General features: G+C 49.0%; 1 protein-coding gene across 4 annotated transcripts; it reads right to left on the bottom strand.

The window, feature by feature from the left end:
• Positions 1 to 972: 972 nt before the first annotated feature.
• PITX2 (paired-like homeodomain 2) lies at positions 973 to 21,049 on the bottom strand. Of its 4 annotated transcripts, none has more exons than XM_008580937.1 (5): positions 20,465 to 20,754; positions 16,633 to 16,688; positions 16,039 to 16,179; positions 4,645 to 4,850; positions 973 to 2,233 (listed from the first exon to the last, which is right to left on the bottom strand). In XM_008580937.1, the coding sequence occupies exons 2-5, from the start codon at positions 16,676 to 16,678 to the stop codon at positions 1,670 to 1,672; spliced, it is 957 nt and encodes a 318-aa protein (XP_008579159.1). In that variant the 5' UTR covers positions 16,679 to 16,688; positions 20,465 to 20,754; the 3' UTR covers positions 973 to 1,669. The 4 variants fall into 4 exon arrangements, with proteins under 4 accessions (XP_008579159.1, XP_008579160.1, XP_008579161.1 ...); XM_008580938.1 differs by having other exon boundaries at positions 16,039 to 16,140; XM_008580939.1 differs by lacking the exon at positions 16,039 to 16,179 and having other exon boundaries at positions 20,465 to 21,049.
• Positions 21,050 to 23,666: the final 2,617 nt, after the last annotated feature.

Below are 23,666 nucleotides of genomic sequence, written 5' to 3'. Positions count from 1 at the left end.
AAAAAAAAAAAAAAAAAAAAAAAAAAAAAGCTGAAAACCACCGATAAAGGAAGAGCGGGTGCTTAAATGTTCTTTTGAACACTCACACCGACTTCATTCCCCGTTTAGATGTCAGAGGATGAGAGGGAGGGCCAGGGCTGTAATTCATCTTGATTTGCTTCATTGTCCCGCAGTTTGCAAACTATAATCCTGTATAATTTCAGGAACAAGCAGGTTTAGAATTAATGGGTCAATATTATTTAAAACAAAACACAGGGAGCGTGACCTTTGCCTCAACTACATATTGCTCGACAAGACTCAGGAAACTCCACTCTAACCTCTCAACCCCTGGGCTCTTTGAGAAACTGAAGGGCTGTAGTTATTAGAAATGGTCTTTGTTTCTTTTAATGTCTCCAAAGGATTTGGAAATAGTAATGCAATATAACATGAAGGATCTCTCTACTTAAGCCTGAAAGATAAACGTGGAGTCCTAAATATTTTGAACTGGAGGTGTTTCCTTGTAAATTTATTATAGATGTATTCCTCCTGAGAGGAATGTATATAAATTGTACATGTATACATGCACACAGATTTCTCCATAACAATTTACTGGAGGTGTGGGGTTTAACCCCTTAAAGGAGTAAACTTGGGAGTCATTCCAAGCTGGTGTACTTTCTGAATTTTTTTCTTTTCTCTCTTATATTATTTGCAAGCAATAATGGAATCCTTTGGGTTTAAGCCAAAGAAAAATCTGAGAGACAAGACCAGACTTTGCAGCCCCCCCCCCCCCCGGAGTCCTTCCTCCCCCCCCTTTTTCTTATTTTTTTTTTAAAGTTTGTGATGAATAGCTATAATTTATTTCTACCAAATTTAAATAAGTACCGCTGCCGTGTATGTTTAACCAGGCAGGCAGAGAGAACTGGTTTGTTTAGGAGGCAGTGACTGAGATGCCCTGGCCAGGTGACAGAGAAGGGCAGAAAGAATCCAGACCAATTTGTATGCAGTATATTTTACTCCCATGAAATAAAACACATTTTTTCATATTTGCTGAAAAGTAAAACAATAATATTGTACGAAATGTTATACACAGGGTGGGTTGTACATAGCAGTTTCAGAAACATCATTGCATCCACCAGAGAAACTATTCTAAAACTGATATTCACACATTTTTATAATAATAATATGTTAGAAACATACAGTGTGGCATTTAGTATATACATTCCCTTGCTCGCAAGCGAAAAATCCTAATCGCTTCTGTATAACATGCTTTATTTTAAAGCCTAACCTTTAAAAACACTGTTGTGATATTACTAACAACTGCTTTTATAAAATTAATTTGACATTTCGATATATATACATCCTTTCAGTCATTTTAATGTTAACAATGCTAAACTTAAAAAATAACAAGCTTATAGTAATGTTAAAATGTCATATCCAGTCAAACATTTGTTTGTATATGTGTCCTTGCAACTGTTGGAAATACTTTTAGTGAAAGATGTCAGACACTGAGGACATTCCTTTGAAATCAAAGGAGCTCTCTCTTTAATTCAGTGGTTTCCTTTTCTCACTACATCTTCTCTTTCTCTCCCTTTCTTTAGTGCCCACGACCTTCTAGCATAATTCCCAGTCTTTCAAGGGCAGAGTTGCCCCATCCGGCACGGTCCTAGGATCCCGGCGCTGTGGGTGCGGCTCACACCGGCCGGTCCACCGCGTACTGGCAAGCACTCAGGTTGGACGCCGGGTTCTGCACACTGGCGTAGCCGAAGCTGGAGTGCTGCTTTGCTTTCAGTCTCAGGCTGGCCAGGCTCGAGTTACACGTGTCCCTATAAACGTACGGAGGAGTCGGCGGCGCGTAAGGACAGGCGGGCGTCGGCACCGCGGAATTCAGCGACGGGCTGCTCAGGTTGTTCAAGTTATTCAGGCTGTTGAGACTGGAGCCCGGGACGCCTGTCACCGCTGAGGGCACCATGCTGGATGACATGCTCATGGACGAGATGGAGTTGGGCGGGGAGAACATGCTCTGCGACGACAGAGGGTTGACGTTCATAGAGTTGAAGAAGGGGAAGCTCTTGGTGGACAGGGAGGCCGACGTGAGGCCCTTGGCGGCCCAGTTGTTGTAGGAATAGCCCGGGTACATGTCGTCGTAGGGCTGCATAAGCCCATTGAACTGCGGCCCAAAGCCATTCTTGCACAGCTCGGCCTGCTGGTTGCGCTCCCGCTTTCTCCATTTGGCCCGTCGATTCTTGAACCAAACCTGGGGGCGGTAGGGGCACGGGAGCAAACAGATGCCACAGTGGGGATTAATAAAATCTTGATCCCAGAAAGCACCAGAGGCTCCCCCCCACGTGCGCGTGCGTGCGAACTTGCACCCCTTCGTCGCCCTACTTCGCACCCCCCACCGCTCCAAGCTGCCCGGGCCATCACTCTGTTACCAGCTCCCAGCCTCCGCCAAGTGCGGGAGGCCCCACCGGCGCCGGTCTGCAAGCCAGGACACTGAGCTGCGCCACAAACCCCAGCCGAACGCCTGGCGGCAGGCGGGCCTCTTGATCACTAACCCAGGCCCTCCTCCAGGTCCAAAAACACTTACTATAAAATAAACGTGGGGCAGCCGGCTTTCCGCCCAACCCTTCCCGGGCCACCTTGCAAACTTGCTTCCATTCCAAAGCCACAGACCCAGTAATGAGGACAAGGGGCTGGTAGGGTACCAGAGAAGAGCTCTCTTTCCCACAGAGCTCCTCCCTCTCCTCTCGGACCTCCACTGTCGCCCCCTACCCCCTGGAACGTGCTCCCTCAACAAGGGCCGGGTCGCAATACCCCTTTCTCGCCTAAGCGAAACAGCCAAATAAAAACCAAAAGACCACCTCCCCTCAGCTAGTTAATCTCCACGAGTCTGGCGCGTGAAACTTCGGGAACCAGCTCCGGCAGGGCCCAGCCCGGTCGTCTGGCTTTGCAGGCGGCCGTCTAGGCTGGCCACCCCCCACCCGCGTCCGGTGGCCCCGCCGCAACCCCGCTCCCAATCCACATCGGGCCCTCCTGTCGCCCCAGACGGCGGCTTTTGTGTATTAGAGCGAGACCTGGCCCAAGATCTCCGAGCTGACACCGGTGATGTTTCACATTACACTTCTCTGCCGGGCCCAGCCGCCTAATCCGCTTTTTTCCTTTTTCCTTTCATTCTCGATTTCCTTTTTATCCCCCTTCCTCTTTGCACCCGGCTACTATAAAAAGCATGCCTCACTCCCACTTGGCTGGGCAAGCAGCCGTCCTGGAAGGAGGCAGCTGGAAGGAGTGAGAGCTCTGAGCAGAGGCTGCAGAGGACCAAGGAGGGGCTGCAAAAAGCGGCGGTTGGGGGTTGGGAGGGCTTTTCCAGAGGATTCCAGAAAACCTACGATTGTGTTTTTATTTTAATTACTTGCCACTTCTACCCTCGGCAGTCTATACTTTGCCCAGGCGAGAAGACTACGTGCGAGGCCCGTTCCCTGATGCCAAAGAGAGCTAATGAAAGACTGACCTTGCGCAAAACCACGCGGCCCCAGCTCTGGGCAGTTAAACTAAAACCATTTCCAACTTCAACCCGGTTCTTTTTATCCACCAGCATAGCTTCACACACTGCACAGATACCGCCTAGAGTGTCTTCCTTCCCTCTGCTTTGGAAGCTCATTTTGATCTTTTCATCATTATTATTCTCTAATGTTCTCTCTCTCCTCTAACTGGGAACTTTATTTTTTTATTCAGAGCACTCTTTTTCTTTCTTTTTTTTTTCATGACAGCAAAGCCTCTGGATGCTGCTTCGCTGTTTTCTGTTTTCAAAATCTTAACAAATTTTGAATTTTACACCGATCAGCATAAACCAGGATGTTGCTGTTGGGTAATTTATTTAAGCTCATTTTTTTTTTTTTTTTTTTTTTTTGCCAATCCATAAAGTACAGATTTGCTACAAAGTTAAGGTAAGCCCTTTTCATAAAACTCTGATTATAATTCGGAGGAAGGGTGGGAGTATCAATCTCCAAAAAATTCAACTCCTGGGAGAAGATAAATAAACCAAACAGAAAAGTCTTTTTTCTTTTTCTTTCTAAGAGTACTAGTAGAATCATAGTTTTGTATTAAGACTCTGCTTCTGGGGATCGCAAAACAGGGAATAGGGTGTGGGAGAGACCTGAAAGGCCGATAAAACCGCAAAGGCTGTAAAGAACGCCAGCCGAGGAGAGAAAAAGCGGGACTAGGGCTGGGAGCGAAAGTTTCCCAGCAAGGGCCAACACTTGCGTGTCTCTGGCGGGTTTTCCTAGTTAAAGGCGCACAGGTTGGAGACTATTCGCGGCTCAGGGCCTGGGAGGGACTGTATTAGCTCTTGTCTGGAGACTGCAAGACAAAACACAATGCCCTGTGCAGGGCGATACCCACGCGGCCTAGCATGAGAGAGCGCGGATTTGCGGGCCGGTGGACGGACGCAGCTCCAGGCGCCTGCGCCAGCCCGGCAGCCCGGGCCGCGGAAGGAGGAGTTGTAACCTCGTAACCCGGTCTTCCGCGAGGCCTTCTGCCTTTGCAAAGCTGCTGCCCAGCGGCCCTCTCCTGGGCGGCGCAGCCTTCCACACTCACTCCCGATCTACATGGCCTGCACCTCAACAACGCCCTCCCTCTAGCCTTTCCAAGCTCCGTGCTGGCTCTTACCCGGACTCGGGCTTCCGTAAGGTTGGTCCACACGGCGATTTCCTCGCGCGTGGACATGTCTGGGTAGCGGTTCCTCTGGAAAGTGGCCTCCAGCTCCTGCAGCTGCTGGCTGGTAAAGTGAGTCCTCTGCCTCCGTTGCCGTTTCTTCTTGGACGGGTCCTCGGCGCCCACGTCCTCATTCTTCCCTTGCTGGCTCTTATCTTTCTCTGAAAATAAAACACACAAAGGTTCCGGTCAGCATGCCCACCTACAACCCGCGAACTCCAACTGGGCCGGGCGGCGGAGGCGGTAGAAGAGCTGCGCTGCTGGCGCTGGAGGAGTATGTGTGCAGCGGCTCCGGGCCGCGGGGAGCGCTGCATCTGTCGGGTGTGCAGAGAGTGTGGGTGTGCGCGCCCCATCTACTCCCCTCCCCCAGCGTCGCACGTTTTATTTACATGTTTATCTCACTGCGGCGGCACATTCATTTTTATAGCCTGTGCTTTCAAGTATATTTATACCCTCTCTGCGCAGACACACCGAATCTCCCGGGACTCGCACACGCGCGCGCTCTACAGAGCCCCCTTGCAGAAAGCTCAGATTTCGATGTGGTTTCGGTAAACTAGGAAAAGTAGATGTTGGGATCCGTTTAGACACCTAAATTCGCCGGCCCTTTAGAAAAAAACTCCTCTTCGCGAAGAGTATTTCTGAGTAGTTTCAGAAATACTTTTCGACCTACTCTTCGAACGAGCGGAGCTTCTCGGAAGCTGAAAGCCGAGAGGAGAACAGGCACAGAAGTAGGGCGGCCTCTGAACGTCCTCAAATCGGACGCTGGGATTTTTATGACCCCCCAAACCGAAGAGAAACCAGGGTAAGAATAGAGAGGGCGGGAGAATTGTACACGCCGCTCGCGACACACGAGGCGCGGGGCGGTGGAGGTAGAAACGAGGGCGACGCGAGCTCGTCGGAATCCCAGCTCCCGGAAGTTCTGCGGAAAGCAAGCAGAACGACCACTCCCACCACGCCTTCCCCAGGAGGGGCCACTTCCTTGGGGGCGAGAGGGACCGAGTGGCGCGGGGCGGCTGAGCTGGAGTGTCCACGCGACAGCGCGGCGCCTTACCTGCGGCCTCCGGGCTGGAGGTGTCAGAGATGGTGTGCACCTCCAGCCTATGCTTGGAGGAGTCCAGGGAGCGGGGCTGACCGGGAGCCAGAACCGAAGCCATGGCTAACGGCTGGGGATGGTGACAGGAGGCGGAAGAGGAGGCGGCCGACAGCTTGGTCCCCGCTGCTCGGTGCTCCAAGTGCAGCGGGCCTTTCATGCAGTTCATGGACGAGTGAGCGCGCCTCCCTACGAGTCCTGGGCTACCGCCCCGCCGAGCCCCCGTGGCCGCCGCTGCCTGCTCCGGGTCGCGCTCTAGGCGCAGTGTTTCCCCTCAGTGGCCTCTGTGGGTAGAGCCAGAGGACACAACCCCCGCCGAGTCCTCGAGCCAAACCGCCCCCGTGTCCTCCGGAAGGTTCAAGCGAGAGTCCAGCGGCCGAAAGTCAACCGGCAAACGGAGACATGGGGCAGGAGGGCACCGCTCGGAGCGTCTATAGGGAGCAGGCTTCCAAGCTCCAAAGCGAAACAAGAGTGGGCAAAGACCCCCTTCTTCCCTCCCTCCCTCCCCCAAGTACCCCTCCAATAAGGAAAGCTAACGCCGATTGCTCTCTGCCCACCCCCTCGCGGCAACCCTGACAGCGAAGTGTCAAGAGTGACAGGGACAGGTAGCTGATATTAGATCCCCCGAGGCGGCGGCGGCAGCAGCAGCAGCAGTGGCGTGGGACTCTAAGTGCACCCTTCGCAGCGCGCACACGCACAGCCCCTCGGGCCGTCGAGCTGGAGCGCGGCCTCGCTGCAGCTCAGCTCAAGGCACCCAAGCGAGCGACGGACCAGATCTGCGGCTCAGCGCTTCCCTGTTGGCCCAACATCTTAAAACCAGAGGCGGGCTTCCTGGTGTGGAGACGTCATTCTGCCGCGGCCCTCCCCAGACCTCTCCGCCTCCGCCTTCTCCCAGACCCTTCGCCGGGAGGGAGTGACGTGGCTCCGCACCAATCAGGAGGCCTAGAGCCGCGGCCGGGGGACTGTCCTCTTTGCACCTATCAGCAGTGCGGGGCCGGGCTAATTCCTCCCGGTGCCCACCGCGTCTACACAGGCACACTCCTGGGAATTCTGCTGAAGTCCAGCCAAAGGCGATCCGGCTTTTAGTTGGGACTGGGAGGTGGAGAGATGAGGCTGGGAGTGGAAGAATTGGGAGAAGGGAGCGTAAAGGTCGAGGGCTGAAAGGTACAAGGATCAACAAGGCATCTCCCCCACCCCCTTCCTTTTGTGTCTCACATCTATTTCCAACCAAGAGTCCCCCCGCGCCCTCCCCTCCCGCCCCATATAGAAAGGAGACATGTTACTTAAAACTAGAAAATTTTAAAAACATCAACAAATCACCTCTCCGATCTTAAATTTTCCAAACAGCCTGTCAAGTGAATGCTGCGCTAATCTGAAGAAGCTTTACTTTAATTGCAAAGAAGACAGAGCCCTGAAAAGGCAGCCTAATAAATTAGAAACCGAGAAGCAAATGGACCCGTCAAAAGAAAATTACCTTGACTTTAAACGAACAACTGTTTGGTGGTTCACTCTGGATTTATACAAGAATAAAAAGTCGCCTCAGATCACGTTCTCTGTAATGCTTATTAGTCCCCAGACAGAAAACACACAATAGAACAGAAACTCTAACCCAGCGTTTTCAAAATGTTGAAAGCTTATCCATTCTACTTAACATTGATTAAGACACATATCCTACATCTTTCAAATTCCTTGTACACTGTATTAAGCTCGTCCTAACCCAAGAGAACCACGCTTTAAATTCGACTCTCTTGTTTACTTTATTATCAATCAGATTCAAATCCATAAAGCCTGTAGAATCAACAACCTTGAGCTAATTATATATAAAATATGCTTTAATGAATTTCCATACAATTAAGAATGTTGCCCAATAACCAATTTCAAGGATAATTTTTAACAGTCACTTTCTTTTCCTAGGGAGCTCGAGGCTGTCTTGAATTATTGAAGTCCAAGCAGTTAGAGGCGGCAGGGTGTGGGTTAAGAGGAAAAAGCCTAGGAGACTACTCAGCTAGGAAAAGCAAAGCCTTATTCATTTATATAAAACAAAACAAAACAAAAAATTACGTTTGGTGACATCAACTCCATACAGCAATATTTCCAAGGAAATTTAATTTCCAAAAAAATTAAAGAAAGAAATCCAAACATATTCAAAATAAATTTTGAAAGTCCTTTTGTCCCCCAGCTTAGGTCAGCCAGTGAGCACAAACTAATCTCTTCTGGGTTTTTGCATTGGCGATTGTTTTATTGTGGAGTTAGTGTTATCATCCCAGAGTGTGTGTATTTGCTTAACATTGCAATCAATGATTTGCAATGACAGTGCAAGGTATCTTCGGAAAACTCCCTCCTTGTCCTTGTTCACAAGATTGGGAAACTTATTCAGTGTGGAACAGAGTGGATGAAGCAGACTACAAATATATTTGCAACCTATGTGTCTCTCCTTTGCCCTTCCTCACCTCTAAACCCTATCTGCAACTCCTCCCCCACTTTAAACATGCTTGAGAGCTTTCCAAGGAAGCAAATGAGAATTACTTTTCAGTCTTTCTCCACCAGTATCATCCCACTTTATGAGAATTTAGTTATAATGGGAAACTTTTTTCATAGTAAACTTTAAAAAAGCGTTTCTGGTTTTAAACTTTTATTCCAGTTCACCTCATTTCACGCATACACACACCTGCTCAGAACAGAACACATCCCCATGTGACACGTCTGCATTCACTGAAACTCATACATTCGGCTATATTAAGTCCTGCAATCTTATCACTAAATTATACATATTACACCAGCAGCCTGTTGGTAAAGCAGGTTAAATTAATTTACATTCTGCTCATTATCTGGTGCTTAAATGACGCATTTTATCCCTGAGATTTGGTGAAGAATCTCCTTCTCAGACCCCACAGCTTCACTGAAGACAATGCTCTTACGTTTGTAGTGGTTTTTAATCTGATAAGACTCTAATTTGCTTAAGTCTTTTAAATAAGGGTTTTAAACATTTTAAAATGTTTCTAGCCATTTTCTTATTGAATTCCCTCTAATTCCCCCAAGATCATAAAGTATACGTGTAAAGCAAATATTTCCTCCCATTGCACTTCCAGCCAATGACCTACAACTAAGTCAATACGTATCCAGGTCTTTTCTGCTCAATGTGTTTACTAATCATATTCCAGTTCCTTCTTTAAAATCTCAGTATAGCTGCGATCCTCACCATACCATGCTCTTTAAAGCTTCCTTTCATGAAGAGACTCCACATCAAAGAATGAAAAATTCTTCACTGTAGTGAGCATATCCCTTGCACACCTCCTTCCATGTTTCTTCAAGATTCAAACCCTAGAGCTGCAAAAAATTTTTTTTTGAGGCTTGGGGTGTTTTTCAGAACTCTTTATTCTGGAAAGTTGAGAAGCTCTGCAAAGCCATATAGATTTCTGAGACCATCTCTCATTAAACCCATAGAATTTTGATTTAAGCTCTGGTGGCTCTGCTCTACTGATGGAACTTGCATCACGGCAAATACACATATATGAAGGACCTTAACCAGCCTCGAAAGTGGGTGAAAAACCCAACGGTAAGTGACAGCTCCTCGTAGTGCTGAAGTGTGGGAGATGTTGAAAGCACTGGGGATCTAAGAGCCTAAAAAGATAAGAAATCTTAAATTGTGTGGATCCATTGAAGCCAAGTGAAGAATAAAGATGATTATCTAGAGAACATTGACTGAAGTAAAAACAAAACCATATATATGTACATATATCTCTGTATATACATATATAAACATACACATACATTATATATAAATATGTTATATATAAATATATATCTCTCCTCCATTCCCCCCACTCTTTAAACAACTGATTCGAAGTGAAGATTTTCTTTGCATTTTTCCAGCCAGAGTTTCAACACTCTTCTAATCTCCTAATTACTTTACACACTCTGTGCAGCCGTGATTGAGTGACACTCTGCCCAGGCCCAACAGGATTCCCTTGGCGGTGGCAGGAAAACACCAATATGAAAAGTCTAGGTGGAGAAAAAGTAGGTGTGGTGGAGATTAAGAAACAATTTTCAGTGAAAACTTGGTGATGGTGGTGGTGGGCAATTTTGGAGATTAAATCTATATAAGACTTCTGGGTGTACGGGCATAGGCAGCATAGACAAGGAAAGAGATGGAAGTTAAGAAGTTATATGTATTTTGTGAGTTTGGTACTATTGTGACCTCTGGCTGGAGTTTTCTTGATTGGTTCTAGGAATTATTATGACTTTAGCCTCCATCACAGAAGTTTTCAATCCAGTAAAGATCGGTGTGTTCCGTGCAGGGAAACTGGAAGTGCTGCATGGCTTCCATGGGGCAAGGAAAAAATGTCCAGTGTGGATTTGAGGTTTTTAGCCTGGGAGACATCAGGGGTTGTCTCGATTGGTTTTCTTGCTTATTATTTCAAAGAAAGACCCTCAAAGATGAAAATGTGTGACACAGGGTCAGGCATGTTTTGAGCTAGTATTTGCCAACGATTACCAGTCTTAAAGTCTTATTTAATTTCACACTTTCTAGTGTTAGTTGTGCAAAGTCCCTCTGGCCATCTCAGTGAACAATTGGGCTGCATGGCCAAACTCTGGTAGCAGTGGGCTGGGTATGGGCTGGGACCCAACCAAATGATCCCCGACTTTTGGAAAGAATCAGCCCTCAGATCTCACCCAGAAGATGGCTCAATTAAATGTCTCCCTGAGCTGTCAGGCTGAAGAAGGGTGGGAGTCCTGCCCAGCCCAGGCCAGCTCAAGGACGAGGCTCGCCGACTCAGCTCAGAGCCATGTGATGGGTGTGAGTGTGTGCACAAGCTTGTGTTGTAGGGCACAGAGGTCAGATGGAGACCTTGCACTCTGTCCAAGAAGTGGCCCTTCCTTCCTTTCTTCCACTGCCTGTCTTTTCTCTGCATACAAACCAAACTGGAAAGGGTCCCCTCCTCACATAGCCATGAAACCAAAGGACTCAGAAATTAAAAGCTTTGCTGTGGCTCATTTTTCCCCCCCATTCCTTAAATGGAATAAAAAAGTGCTGGTTTGTTAAAAGGTGAACGTTCTTTTCTGAATCGGAAGTCTATAGATATACTGAGCAACACCCACCCTCTCTAGGTCCTTGTAAATGGTACCCATGTTTCTGTCCCACCAGCTCTAGTCACTCAATCTCTTGAGATTTGGAGTCACTAGCTGGGAGGAGGGTCTTTGGATGGTGGTGGGTGGTACCCCCATACTGGCCCAGAAAGAGAAGAGAGATGGACAGGGGGTGGGGGGTTGTTGCTGAAATCACTAAATGAAAATGATAATGCTGTTAATGCCTCTTCACATTTGCATTTTAGCCCTACAGTTTTACTAGGCACTTATTTAATCTCTGGAAAGCAACTATTCATGGAATTAAGTAAAATAAAGAGAATTGTATATATAAATATGTGTTGGGGGTGAAGGAGTGAGAGAGAAAGAGAAAGAGAGAGGGAAAATATGAGATTGAATGTAGATATCCAGGCCCAGAGAGAAGGAAGTGGCAACAGGCTAACTGAAGTCACTTTTTAAAAAAACAACAACAGTTGGATTAAAACACTCGTCTTTCTTTTTTCCTTGCTCTCCAGCTCAAGTCCATCTCCCTTTTCTATCTCTTTCCCTTCTTTCTGTTTTCTCTCTCCCAGACATGCTGGTAGCTAACATTCAGCATTAGTTGTCATGGTGACCATAAATCACATAAATCCAAAAATACCCACCTATAATCTGAGATGAAGCTTTTATTTCCCTAGCGAAATAATATTTTAAAAGCTGTCAGCAAAAAAAAAAAAAAAAAAAAAAAAAAGGAAGAAAGAAAAGAAAAAAAAAAAAAGAAAAAAGAAAAAAGGAATCCACCTCATTGCAGTAGCCCAAGTAATATATCACTTCTAAAGGTTTAAATTAAAATGTCAGCCTGTTAAAAACATGCTGAGAGAATCTTGGACACTCTTTCTGTCAGATCTTCACAAAGAAGTTGACTCCATCACTCCTGATAGTTCTTTAATACACATGCACAATTTGCATGCTTTCTCTTTCCGTTAATTTCTTCCCTCCCCTCCCAACTACCTTAGTCCTCACACTCTGCATTGGGTTGTAAATCTCCTGTATCAGAAAGGAGTCTGGTCCATTTTTTCCCTAACGAAAGTTGGGGGATTGGGGGAAAGGGTGCTGGTCAGGGCCATAATGGGGGGGGGAGGTGCATTCTAGAGTAGTTAAGAAGAAAGAAACGCAAAGAAAAGGACTGGTGGGGGAAAGGCGGAGTATTGGAGAACGGGAGGGGGGAAGATGGGGTATTGGAGAATTGAGCTTGGTGGCCAGGTGCTGTGGTTAAGTCTAGTCCAGCAATGATAGGTATATTCTCCCACTCCTGCCTTTTTCTCCTCTGAGAGAAAATGTTCCCAATCGGAGATCCTGGGGGGAGGAGCGGGGGAATGGGGCTGCAGTTGGGCCTTTTGTCTTCCACCTTGGGCTTGTTGTCTTTTGCCTATCTTGGATTACAGAGTATTCGCCTAGATGAAGAGCCATTAATTACCCATTCAGTCAATATTAGGAAGACGACAAAGCTTTTTACATAGGATTAAGAAGACATCAGATTGTTCCATTAGTATATTCCTGCTCACGAATAAGCTTTCGTTATACATTTCCTTTTCCCCGGAGTCGCTCTAACAACTGCTGCATATATTAACAGCGGGCGGTGCGGAATAGCAGCCAAAGCAGCCTTAAGAAACTTTTGAGGGCGGACCGCGTCAGTAGCGGGGAACGCGACCTGCAAAGACCACCTTCGCGGGCGGGGATCCGCAAGGACTGACTGCCTGTGGACAATGGTATTATTTATCCTGAGGAAAACCACAAAGCAAAGAAGCAGTTTCTGTCAATAAGCTGCAGATTTGACGACGGTAGTGAGGTGTTGGGGGGCCAGGGGTGGAGAAAAGAAAATGGAAAACTCCTGTCCTTACCCAGCTCCCCTGTCGGGCTGCTTTTTCCTCGAGCTTCATGCCCCCTTAGGCAAGCACCTGTCCCTTGCCCCCTAGCCTCAGTAAGATCCCTCCACACCTCTACACCTGCCCTTCTGACAACGCTCAGGGCCGGGATCTCCGCCCCATACACCACCATTTTGCATTTTGCTAGAGGTGGTGTGGTCTGAACTCGCTGATATTCGTGTTAGCATTAAAGTTGCTTCATAACGGCAAAGGAAAACCGGATTATTTGCTTTATAAGGGGTGCATTAGGAATCCACTTAGTGTATCTTCGGCAAACATTTGCTGATTGAATGAATGGGGGGACGGAGGACGGTCCGCGGCCGCCTAGGCAGCCAGGGTTAACCCGAGTCCTCTGAAGGGACTGAGCTGCCGCGGCATGAGAAGGTGTGTCTCCCGCCGAGGGCCTTTGGAGTCTCCCTCCCAGGGGGAGGAAGCCTGCACACACCAGAGACTTGGGTCAAACCCTTTCAACCCATCCATTCTGCCAAAGCTATTTAAAAATTAATGGCGCTGCTGGGGGAGGTAGGGCGAAGCACCCGCCCCATGCCGGGACGCAAAGCCAAATGTCAGGGCCAAAGGGGCGGCAGCGCGGTCTGATTTCAGCCTTGAACCCAGAGCCACCGCCCCGAAACTTTTTGAGTCACTGACAGGGGATGGTCAGTCCATCCCATTCCTGAAGGTCAAGACCATTCTATGAGTTCCACAAAAAGGAGCCTCCTTCCGGGACCCCCAAAGCAAGAAAAGCCAAAGGCTTCTGTGCTGGGAGGACGTTCTCAGCGGGACTCTGCGCCTTCTTTCTGGGGGTAGCTACTTAACTTGCCTCGCCGCCGAGCCTAGCCATTCCTCTCTTAACCCTCTCTCAAACCCCCGGCTTTGGGGGTCTCCAGTCGCCCTCATGCTCCTTCCCGTTTCGGGGTTCGAGCAGGCTAGGGGTCCGCCCCATGGGCATCATGGAAATGGGGACTCACTTGGAAAGAGACGCAGGGCCCAGGCCACTCAGAGTTTGACTTTGCCTATTCGGAGCGTTTTCAAAGTGTCTTCAACGAGGACAAGGTGTTTTTCTTGGGGGGCGGGGAGGGGGGCGTAGAGGAGAAGAGGATAATGCCAATAACAGAATATCACGACCTTTAAAAAAAATCGCATGTCATCGTAAACATTTTTTTCTTTTTAAAAGCAAAGAGAAACTAAAAAAAAATTACAAAATATAAAAACAGATTGTGGCCAGGAGTTTGCATATTCCATAAATTATAATCAGTAAAGGGTACCCTGGCAACCTTTTTTCTTCGTTAAAGCTTTGCCCACTCATGTGTGACATTTCCTTTTTGTCTACCAGTTCCCTAAAAGCCAATAAAATCAAGATTTTCAGCATTTCTCCTATCACATGCCTCTTCTTAATTAATGGCATTAAACATGTTTGGGCAGCAATTTTTCTTTTCGGTCCAAAAGGTAGAAAACAGACACATCGACAATGTAGGGAACGAGCCTTTCACGCGCATGAAAATAATCCAGGCCTGAAAGTAATGGTTAAGAAAACAATCGTTCATTATTTCTCGTTCTTTATTTGCTAATTATAAAAAGCGAACACCCAGGGGCGCCTACCCCGCCTGTGACGGGCGCGGACAGGATTCCTCGGCTCTCAGTCACTTCCTGCCCACCTAGGAGGACCCCTTCCCACCCTAGCCATCACCTCGAAGAGGCTCTGCCTCCCCCAGCTCGCAGGGAGGTCATCAGTCCTCAGAAACCATTACCCGGGTCAATGAAACCCGGGGTGTGGGTGGGGGAGGAGGGGACGTTTTGCGTCTCTCCAACTCCCAGCGCCGCGAGAAATGTCAGCCTTGGCGGCTCAGCGGCCCGCCCGGTGCGAAGCGAGATTGGGGAGCTCCCCTCGTCTGGCCGGAGCCAGGGCTGAGCCCGCACAAAACATTCTCCCCGGGAGTCATCGCTGCTCTTGATTTTTAACCATATCCCAAACATACTCCAGTCTAATAATTTATTTTTACGACCGATTATCAAACAGAAGAAGAATTTAACACAATCTTAATGACAGAAATCACCTGTCGTTATCTCTGCATTGCCCCCATTTAACCCCATGAGGTTAATCCTAGACAAGTGAGCGTTTAACTGGCCCGGCACGATTCACGATATTGTGCAGTGTTGGAGCCGTGAAGCTCCAGATTGCTTTAGACATTTTGTTTCAACAAATGACGCTTTTCTCTCAGATTCACGGGGAAACCCAAATGCAGGGCCTTTGTTTTCTTCTTAGCAATACGGTCTGTTTACTTGCCGGGGGTCCCAAATCGCCCCCCTCTGGCACACATTACATTTGTATCCTTACACTTTAATCCGGAAGGAGGGGGTTAGGGACTGAGGGCCGTGGGGGGGCTTTATCTTCTCACGCTATCAAAGGTCAACAACCTCCTAAGGCTAGGCACTTATTTATTACAGGGCCTGGAAAACCCGAAGAATAGAGGAACAGTAAATTTAAGTTTTCCATGTATTCCGAAAGAAAGGTTGTCCTTCCTTCCTCCCATCCCTTTCTCTGTCTCTGATTCAGCAGAGGCCTGTGCAGTGGGTTGGTGACGTTTTAACTTCTTACACAAGCCTGCAGACTTTGCGCAGTAATGTCCCTTGACTCGTCCAGAGTGAAACCAGCCAATCAAGCAAGGACATCACCCAAATCCGAGGCCTGGCAACCAGTACAGCAGGCAGGTTCACGTCGATAGGGGCGCACATTCGATTATACCCTCTGCTGCGCACAGTTGCTGCTCTGCAGGGCTGTTGTCTGCCACCCTCCTCCCGCTCCAACCCACCTAGACGAACCCTCGCCAACACAAGTTTCCTGTGTTCGCCTCCCGCGATAAAACACCGCATCCACAAGCCTGGGTGGGGCATGGCTGAGAGCCTCAGGGACTGGGTGGGCCCTGATGGTGCTGCGCGCAGTGGGACATGGCGAGCGACAGAGGTCGCTGTTGGATCACTTTTCTACGCCAGCTAGGGGCGAGGAAGTGTAGGCTGTGGCGTGCGTAGGGCTCAGACCACAGGGAAAGAGCAAGAGGGAGAGGTGTTGGGTCTCAGGAGTGCAGTATAACTTGGGGAAAGGAATTAATGTCCCTGGGGCGGCTGCTTCCCTTCCCACCCAGAGGCCAAGTGTCTAAGTTCAAGCAGCAGGCGCAACGGGTCTGGCAGCCTCGCCTGCTTGCGTTTCACGCGAGGCCCAGAGTCCCGGAGGAGGGTGCCCAGCGCGCGGCCTGAGCTTCTCTCCGGCCTTACCATTGGCGCCGGGATGCTGCCGCGGCGGGAAGAGCTTGCTGCTAGCTGCCTCTTTCCGGCTCTCAGGAGAGTCCGTGAACTCGACCTTTTTGATTTCGGAGTCTTTGGAGAAAAGGCATTCAACGGCCGCCGGCTGCACGCCTGAGCCGCGCGCGCCCGACCCACGTGCGGTGGAGAGAGACGCCCCGGACCGTGGCAGAAAGGAGCCGCGGGCAGGGATGGGGGGCGAGGCAGGACGGAAGAGAAAGAGGGACAAAGAGCAAAGACCCGGTTAGAGAAAAGAGCGGGCGGTACTCGCATCCCCGGACCCTCTGGGGAACCCGGCGCAGGGCGGCGTACTCTCTCCGCGCCTCCCCGGCTGCCCTCGGCTCCACCCGGGGAGTAGCCCGGGGGCTGCGGGACGCTGCGCGCTGCTTCCTCCTTGTCTACCGTCTCCCCTCTCTCCGCTAGGGAGAGGCCACTGGCGTCCTGGTTCTGATTTCCTTCCAGCCCAGGCTGGCCCCTCAGGGAAGCGCCCCTTGCCAGGGCCTTGCCGCGGGGCCGGTGCCCTCTCTCCACCCTCGTGTTACCCCTGCAGGAGAAGCGGGCTCTTACCTAATTGCACACACGCCGACACTAGCTTGCGGCAGTTGGTCTCCATTCCCCGTTATCTGCAAAAACAGAAGAGGAGGAGAGCTGTGACAAGCGGCGGACGTCGAGCACGCAGGACTCAGAGGGGGCTACCTGTGGGGCGGTCAACATCAACAGTAGCTGTTAGGCCCCTACTGTGTGCTGGGCTTCAGGCGTGTTTATTGGACCTGACAGCCTCTGGCTGCCCAGCAACATCCCCACACTGGCCTTTGTCCAGGACATCCGAATGTTAACCAAGAGGGGATCTCTCTCCAGAGAGCAGCTAATGGGCCCAGAAGCCAGAAGCCGATAACGCACTGTGTCGTGGGGAGGCTGCGCAACTACTTACAAGGGTGTCTGTGCCCAGAGTTGAGAGCCCCTCCGAACACGAGGGCAACATTAGTAGATACCCAATTTGGGGGTGGGTGGATGGAGAGGACTTTTCTCTTTGGGGAGATGTGTGCGAGGCACCATTCAGCACAGTGGTTGTCCGTTCGTTGAAGGTCAGTAAACTCTCGCAGAACGTCAGAGCTAACTTGCCTCTGTCCTAGACCGCAGTGTCTCTCAGTTTTCTGTAATTCTGAAACGAAGGAGCTCCGGACCTATGATGCTCCAGGAGCCAGCTGACTTCGGGCCTCTCATCCATCAGGAGCCACTTTCCCATATTTAGCCACACTTTTCCCTGGAGATACTCACCCGGCCATTTATTTACCCTAAAGTATGATTTAAGATCACAGAGGAGAGAAACCGGGTGGACTGAACGAGACTGAGGAAAGCGGAGCAAACGTTCCTCGGTGGTATACTGCCCACAAGGACGGAGAAGTAGCTCTGGGAGAACTCTCTCCCTTCCCTTCCCTTCCCAGGGAAGCCAAAAGTTTTTCAAATTTCCGACCACAACGCAGCGAGGCAAGCGCTTATCGCGTGCCCCCTTCTCCGCCACAAACAAACCGGGTGACGTGGGCGGAGAGGGGCTCGATCGGGTGGGTAGAAGAGACGCGGTTGCTTTAAAGACAGAAGAAAGGAAAGAAGGTCCCAGGCTCCCAGGTTCCTTCGCTCGCAGTGTCTGCCTCTGTCCACGCTAACCAGGGTACGCCAGTGTCTGCAGGGCGCACTCCGCGCGAGTCCAGGGCTGGGGGTGGGAGCGGGCGTTGCCGAGTTGGCGGAGGGGCAGAGGCGGGGCAGGGAGCTGCGGGGCCTGGCTCTGGCCTGAGTCGCGTTTACCCGCTTCTCGGCCTCTCCTAAGGCAAGCTGGGCCCCGGGGGGACTTGGCCAAAGTCGCTGCCTAGAAGAAGGGCTGCCCGGTGCGGTAATGTGGGGATGGATCCAAGGGTGGGGACCCTAGGCAGTTCCCCCACTCGCTAGCGAGGACGCGGGCGGGGACTCTGCGGATCCTTGTGGGCCCGTGGGCCCAGAAGTAGCAGTTTGGCGGCTCCAGATTTAGTGATTCTGCAGTAAAATCACAGGATTAGTCTCTGATTGAGATGTCTGTTCGTGAGATATTACAAAATTCATTATCACAGCTTTCTACTAACTCGATATGAAGTAACACAGATGGGATTTTATTAGTCCAGACTTCAAATGTTTACTTATGATAATTTCAGGGGAAATTTGCATGTCATCATCATTTCGATAATCTTTTTTTTTTTTTTTTATGTGTCTATACTGGCTGCATTATTAGCCAATAGCCAGAACACTGCAGATGGTAACTGCAAATAGTTTTTATTTTTTAATTTAATTTAATTTTTTTGAGAATAAAATACACAAAAGGAAAAGATTGGGTCTATCGTGTAAAGTCAGTCAATTATTACACATTCTCCCCACCAACCCTCCATGCTTCAGGGCTGAAGACCAAACAAAGCAGTACAAAACAAATCTTGAAGAACTCACAGGGCTCCACTCTAAGGACTGAAAAGAAGGTCAAGGCGTGTTCCTTAGCTCACTCCTACATGTCCTTGTGACTTGGTGATTTATTTTGCAGTCAAAAAGAGTCCTGACACCTGCATTTTATGCTTCTGTAATGACGAGTTGTACTAGACAAACTGAGTCTCAATAAGTGGGGAAAATAATTTTTTAAAAGAGACCTCCAATCCCAGCCTGCTGATCCTTAAACTTGCCCTGTCAAGACAAGTTTTGTGTGACAAATTTGGCTCCCAGACTTCGGGACTGGCTTCAATGTCTAATCTCACAAATTGAGATGCTGACTTTTCCTGATGGGAAATTGTTCTCACCCCAGAAGTTCATGTCCTGGTTGGAATGTATATGCAAGGCAATCTTGTTTTGGCCAACTTGAGTTTTGTATTGTGAGCATGCTAAAAGCACCTCACAGCTAATGGAGCATACAGAACCACGCGGGCAAGGCAGGAAGGCAAGCCCTAAGAAATAAAACGATTTGCTTAAAAATAATTCTGATGACTGCCACAGAATAAAATTGCAGGAAAAAAATATAGTTCTAATAATTCCAAATCCTTCCCATTTCCGCCTTTCCATTCACTTTGTTAGCCCATAACAAATTTTTAAATGGAAAGTTAAAAAATAAACAGAAAAAGAACATATGTTTTAAATGAACTAAATTGATGTGATTAGCCAGTAAATTAATTCTTAGTGGGTAATCACTTAAGGACATTAAAATACTGATTAATACAGTTCTGTATTTTACCATGCGTAAGCCTTCTTTCAAACCAGTTAATATCGATGCTTTAGAAGCATTTGAAGACAAACATGCTCAATTTAAGGAACAAAGCACCTGAATGATTTAAGTGCAGTTTTGCTGAGGTCAAGTAAAACATTGCATAAATGAGGTAGTTATTTAATTTTTAGGGAAATTTTGTATGCATATTTTATGTTACATAAGCAAAAAGCCTCAATTTATTTTGCTTACATGCTTTGTTTCCTTGACATTATTGGGATTTGAATTTTAGATGGTTTTTCCCCAAAATAATATTTCATGAGATAAAAGCATCTTTAGTTCTCATTAATGGTCTAAAAGATGCAAGAAAATCTCTCTAAATCAGATGAATTTTTCATAAAGATATTTTAGAATATATGAATTCCCATCATTTTAATTCATAACAATACGTTTTTTTCCATTTACAGAGACCTTGCACGGGAGAGTAAAAAATCACACCACGCTATGATGGTTTCACTTCTAAATTGCTTAGGAAAGTAAGGTGATGAAATTGGAATGAAAAGAGAAACTATTTCTCAGGTTTAGAATCGCAATTTTTTTTTCTTAGTTGCCAGCTGGAAAATAGTTTTCTCCCTTGCATCCATTTAGAATATATCTCTTGAAGTGCAAGATTGGAGTTGACTGGTGATCAATTTAAAGGATTTATAATCCAAAGAAATTGTGCGATCTTGGCATCTAGGCCCGGCTGCCAGGTAATTCGCTTGGGCCTGAGAGGTCACTAACTGCCAGTTAAGATGGAATCTTTTTTTCCAATGGGTAACAATGGGAAGGGGGCTAATCTTCCAGTAGCTGAAACTTTGTACCCGGCCCATTATCTTGAGAATGCTAATCCTCGGCCTGAAGATTTGTCCCTGCAGCGCTGGCACCAAGATTTAAGGGAAGATACCTCGTTTTAAATGCCAGCCATCGTCTGGTTTCCCACTCGACTTCGGCACCCGGTAGATTGCTAGTGTCTGTGACTGGGGGCGAAAGGAACAGGGCTTTGCAAAGTCTGTTTGCCAACTGCGTTACCTCAGGGGAAACGCAGCCCCGAGAACCACAAATCACCTCCGGTGAAGATTCTCCAAAGTGGAACAAATTTCCAGACTCGCATTATCTCACATCCCTGCGGGAGAGATGGCCTCCACTTACCGGCTACCGGGAGTGAGCTGCTGGCTCCGCGTCCCACCGCTTCCCGGGGCGATTTCCAGCGAGCCCAGGCACAGGCGGCAAGGCAAGCGCCCGAAAGCCGGGCCCGAGGGGGACTGCAGGGCTCCCGAGGGTGCCAAGTTCCGAGGGAGTCCACGGGTGCGCGGGGCCTCCGAAATCTAGCCGGCACTGGCAGTTTCTCTCTGCTCCTCTCCAGCTTTCTCGCTGGGTCTCGCACTCTCTCTCCCCTCCCTCCCTCTCATCCCTCGCTCTTCCCTCAGCTCCTACTCCGTGTGGGGAGTGACGTGACGTCAGCAGAGATTCCACCAAACTCCACTGCACAGTGGCGCGCGGGCGGGCGGGCGGCCGAGCCGGGCTGAGCGGCGGGCGATCAAGGAGCGAGCACAGGGCTCGGGCGAGCGCGGGGGGAGCGCGCAGGGGCGACGAGAGGCGAGGCAGGGGAGAGGAGCCGAGCCGGCGGGCCGGGGAGTCAGCCGCCGGAGAAAGAGCCCAGGGGAGGGAAAGGAGAGAGAACTGGGCAGGGCGCTTAGTCGGGAGCCGACCGAGCAGCAGGAGCACGCGCTCCCACTGTGGAGAGGACAGGCAGGGAGGCTGGGATGCAGGAGAAGAAAAAGGGATCTGTTCCAAACCAGGAGCCGTAATAAATCAGAAGGGAAGGCCAGGACACCAGGGAGACAGAAACTCACTCCTGGGTTGCAAATCTGGATGGGTTGGGAGTAGGGGACAGGGAAAGTGGCCCAAGAAATGGAACAAAGGACAACGTGTGTGGGTTTATTGGGGCGAGGCGTGTGGAGTGTGGGTGTGAGTGTGCGTGCGTGACCTTCTTTTAGGTCTGCAAGGTTGAGGAAAGAGGTCAGAGCAATGAGCGACTGTGGGGAGAGGAAAGTGAGGGACCGACGGAGAGCCGGAGTAGAGGTGGGCTGGTGGGAGATGACTGAGGAGAAATCTGGAAAAATGGGGTGAGTGAGGGGGAGAGGGTGGGAGGGCAACAACCCGCAGCGAGTGGGCTAGACTAGTCAGCTGGGGAAGGCCGGGACGCTGGGCCCAGCACGGCCCGGGCACCGCCCCGGGGTCAAGGCGGGTGGATCCGGCGCGCTCTGGGTGTCCGCGCGCAGGTGGGCATGGCCACGCACTGACCAGTGTTCACGAAAGGACTGCGCTGGACGAGGCTCAGATGCTCATAGTGTCTAGAATTTCCTATGCTGTACCTACACTCAACAAGTTCACCCCGGGTCACGGATATCTCATTTTTTAAAATGACGAGGTTAAGGTTCCTAGCGCGGATGGTATTAAATTGCACGGGATGGAGGTGGGGGTGGGGGAAGAAGCTTCCCTCAAATCCACATTTGCTCCTAAAAGTGAAGAGCATGTGAAGTTAGAGAGGCCATTCTCACCCCAAAAGTATGCCCTACTTCTGCACCCTGATTTTCCGATTTCTTGACTCGAGCAAGGGCATGTATTTTGGTAGGATATTTTGGCTCTGTCCTGCCTTTGGGTGGAAGGTCTATAAATATGATTCGCCTGGAGGACCAGGTGCGAAGGATTCTGCCAGACATATGTGACAAAGTTCTTTCAATTTCAAGGGCGTCCTGTTAATGTATGTTTTTGGAAAATGTCAGAAAACAGACATAGCCCGTGGGTTTGGGTTTTCCCACCAGTATTAATTCCTACACGGGAGCAGAACTCGGTCAGGCCCACCATGAAAGAGCCCTCAGCTTTGGTCCCCAATAGAGAATAAAGTTCGCTCTGAAAGTTGTGTTGCTCTTCCTAATTCAATGTACCAAGTCACGAAATTTTAGAGAAATATAATGACTCGTTGGGAGAACATGCATGAAATATATACGTTTTTAAAGCCTGGCGTTTAAAACTAGCCAGGGTCACCACATAGTTGCTGGGTTTTCTCTACATTTGGGGGCTGTCTGGAACATGTTATGTGTTTTCTTGAATTACTCCGTGTTTTGAATTCATTTGAGTTAGCAGTAAAAACAGGCAAACAAACTTGCTCAATTTGTTTTGAGTGCTAAATCCCTTCACTTTGAAATAGCTAACAGTCGACAGATGGACTCATTTTATGGAAAGGGTTAGCCTCTTCAGCCACGAAGAAAACGGAGGAGAGATCTACTTTTTAAGCCATTTCCAACCTCCACATAACATCCGTAAAAACTCACACTTTTTCTCTTTACCCAGTGGAAACTCAATGCAGTGTTATTTAAGGGGAGAGAAATGAGGGGGAAAAAATCCCCAAGTGCTGTTTTTAATTTCTATTTCCTCTCTGTCTCTGAGAATTTTTGTTTCTGATTTTTGAGATTTTCCGAGGCAAGAAAATCAAATTTCTTCAACAAGTCCCACAGCTGAACTCTAGTCACGGCTTACCGGATAATATAGTCTGAGGAAGACATTTTCATCTCTGCCCATCGACAATTTTTACTGCTTCCCCATCCCCCTGAGCAATGGGGTTAATGGTTCCCCTCCTTTTTTTTTTCATTTCATTTTTTAGAGATTAATTGATGCCCCTAGCAGGACGGCCTCACCTTCAGCTGGTGGCGAGGATGGGGAATCTCACGGAAAAGTGGGAAGTGAATGAGAAAATCAAAGACAGGAAGATTCAGAGACGCACGGAGAGACAAGGGGAAAGGGAAAGGAGCTGCGCTGCAGAGACGCGCAGAAATGCGCGTGCAACTCCCTCCGCCTTTCAGATTCAGAGGTTTGCAACCCAGGGCCAGGATGAGGGGGCTTCGGGGAAGCACAAGTTCCCCTAGCTTTCCCCCGCGCCCCCCGCCCTTTCTGTCTGGAGTCTCGCCCGCCGCCGGGGGCGAGTTAACCCCAGTCCCCGCCGCCGCAGACACCGAGCTGAGCTTTTGGGTCCCCGCTTCGCCCAGCGCCAATGCAGCTGAAGTGAGCAGCTGGTGGGAAATGCAAATGGCTCCTGGAGAAATAGAAGATACAGAGTGATTCTCATTCCCTCCTCGAGTGTGTGGAAGGAGCTGGACATACGTTTCACGCTCCTAATCCTTCTTTTACATTTTTAGTCATACTCCTATTAAACAACTAATTAATGCCCAGAATCACTAGGGAATACATTAGGCATGCAGCAGAGAGGCAGGGTGCTGGGAGGCTACAAACCACCGAGCCGATTTAAGACGTGGATTTCAGGTTTTTCCCTCGTCAAAGTAGTAATGGAAGA

This window comes from Galeopterus variegatus, unplaced genomic scaffold, assembly GCF_000696425.1.
Source record: "Galeopterus variegatus unplaced genomic scaffold, G_variegatus-3.0.2 Scaffold2211, whole genome shotgun sequence".
Lineage (NCBI taxonomy): Eukaryota > Metazoa > Chordata > Mammalia > Dermoptera > Cynocephalidae > Galeopterus > Galeopterus variegatus.
This window is presented reverse-complemented; position numbering and strand designations above follow the sequence as displayed.

What these genes read in the sequence shown, in the direction of transcription:
- PITX2 (XM_008580936.1), bottom strand. Translation starts at nt 5,948, where the DNA reads ATGAACTGCATGAAAGGCCCGCTGCACTTGGAGCACCGAGCAGCGGGG. An exon ending in CTCCAGCCCGGAGGCCGCAG is followed by an intron (nt 4,851 to 5,740) that starts GTAAGGCGCCGC and finishes TTTTATTTTCAG; the next exon opens with AGAAAGATAAGAGCCAGCAA. An exon ending in TTACGGAAGCCCGAGTCCGG is followed by an intron (nt 2,234 to 4,644) that starts GTAAGAGCCAGC and finishes TACCGCCCCCAG; the next exon opens with GTTTGGTTCAAGAATCGACG.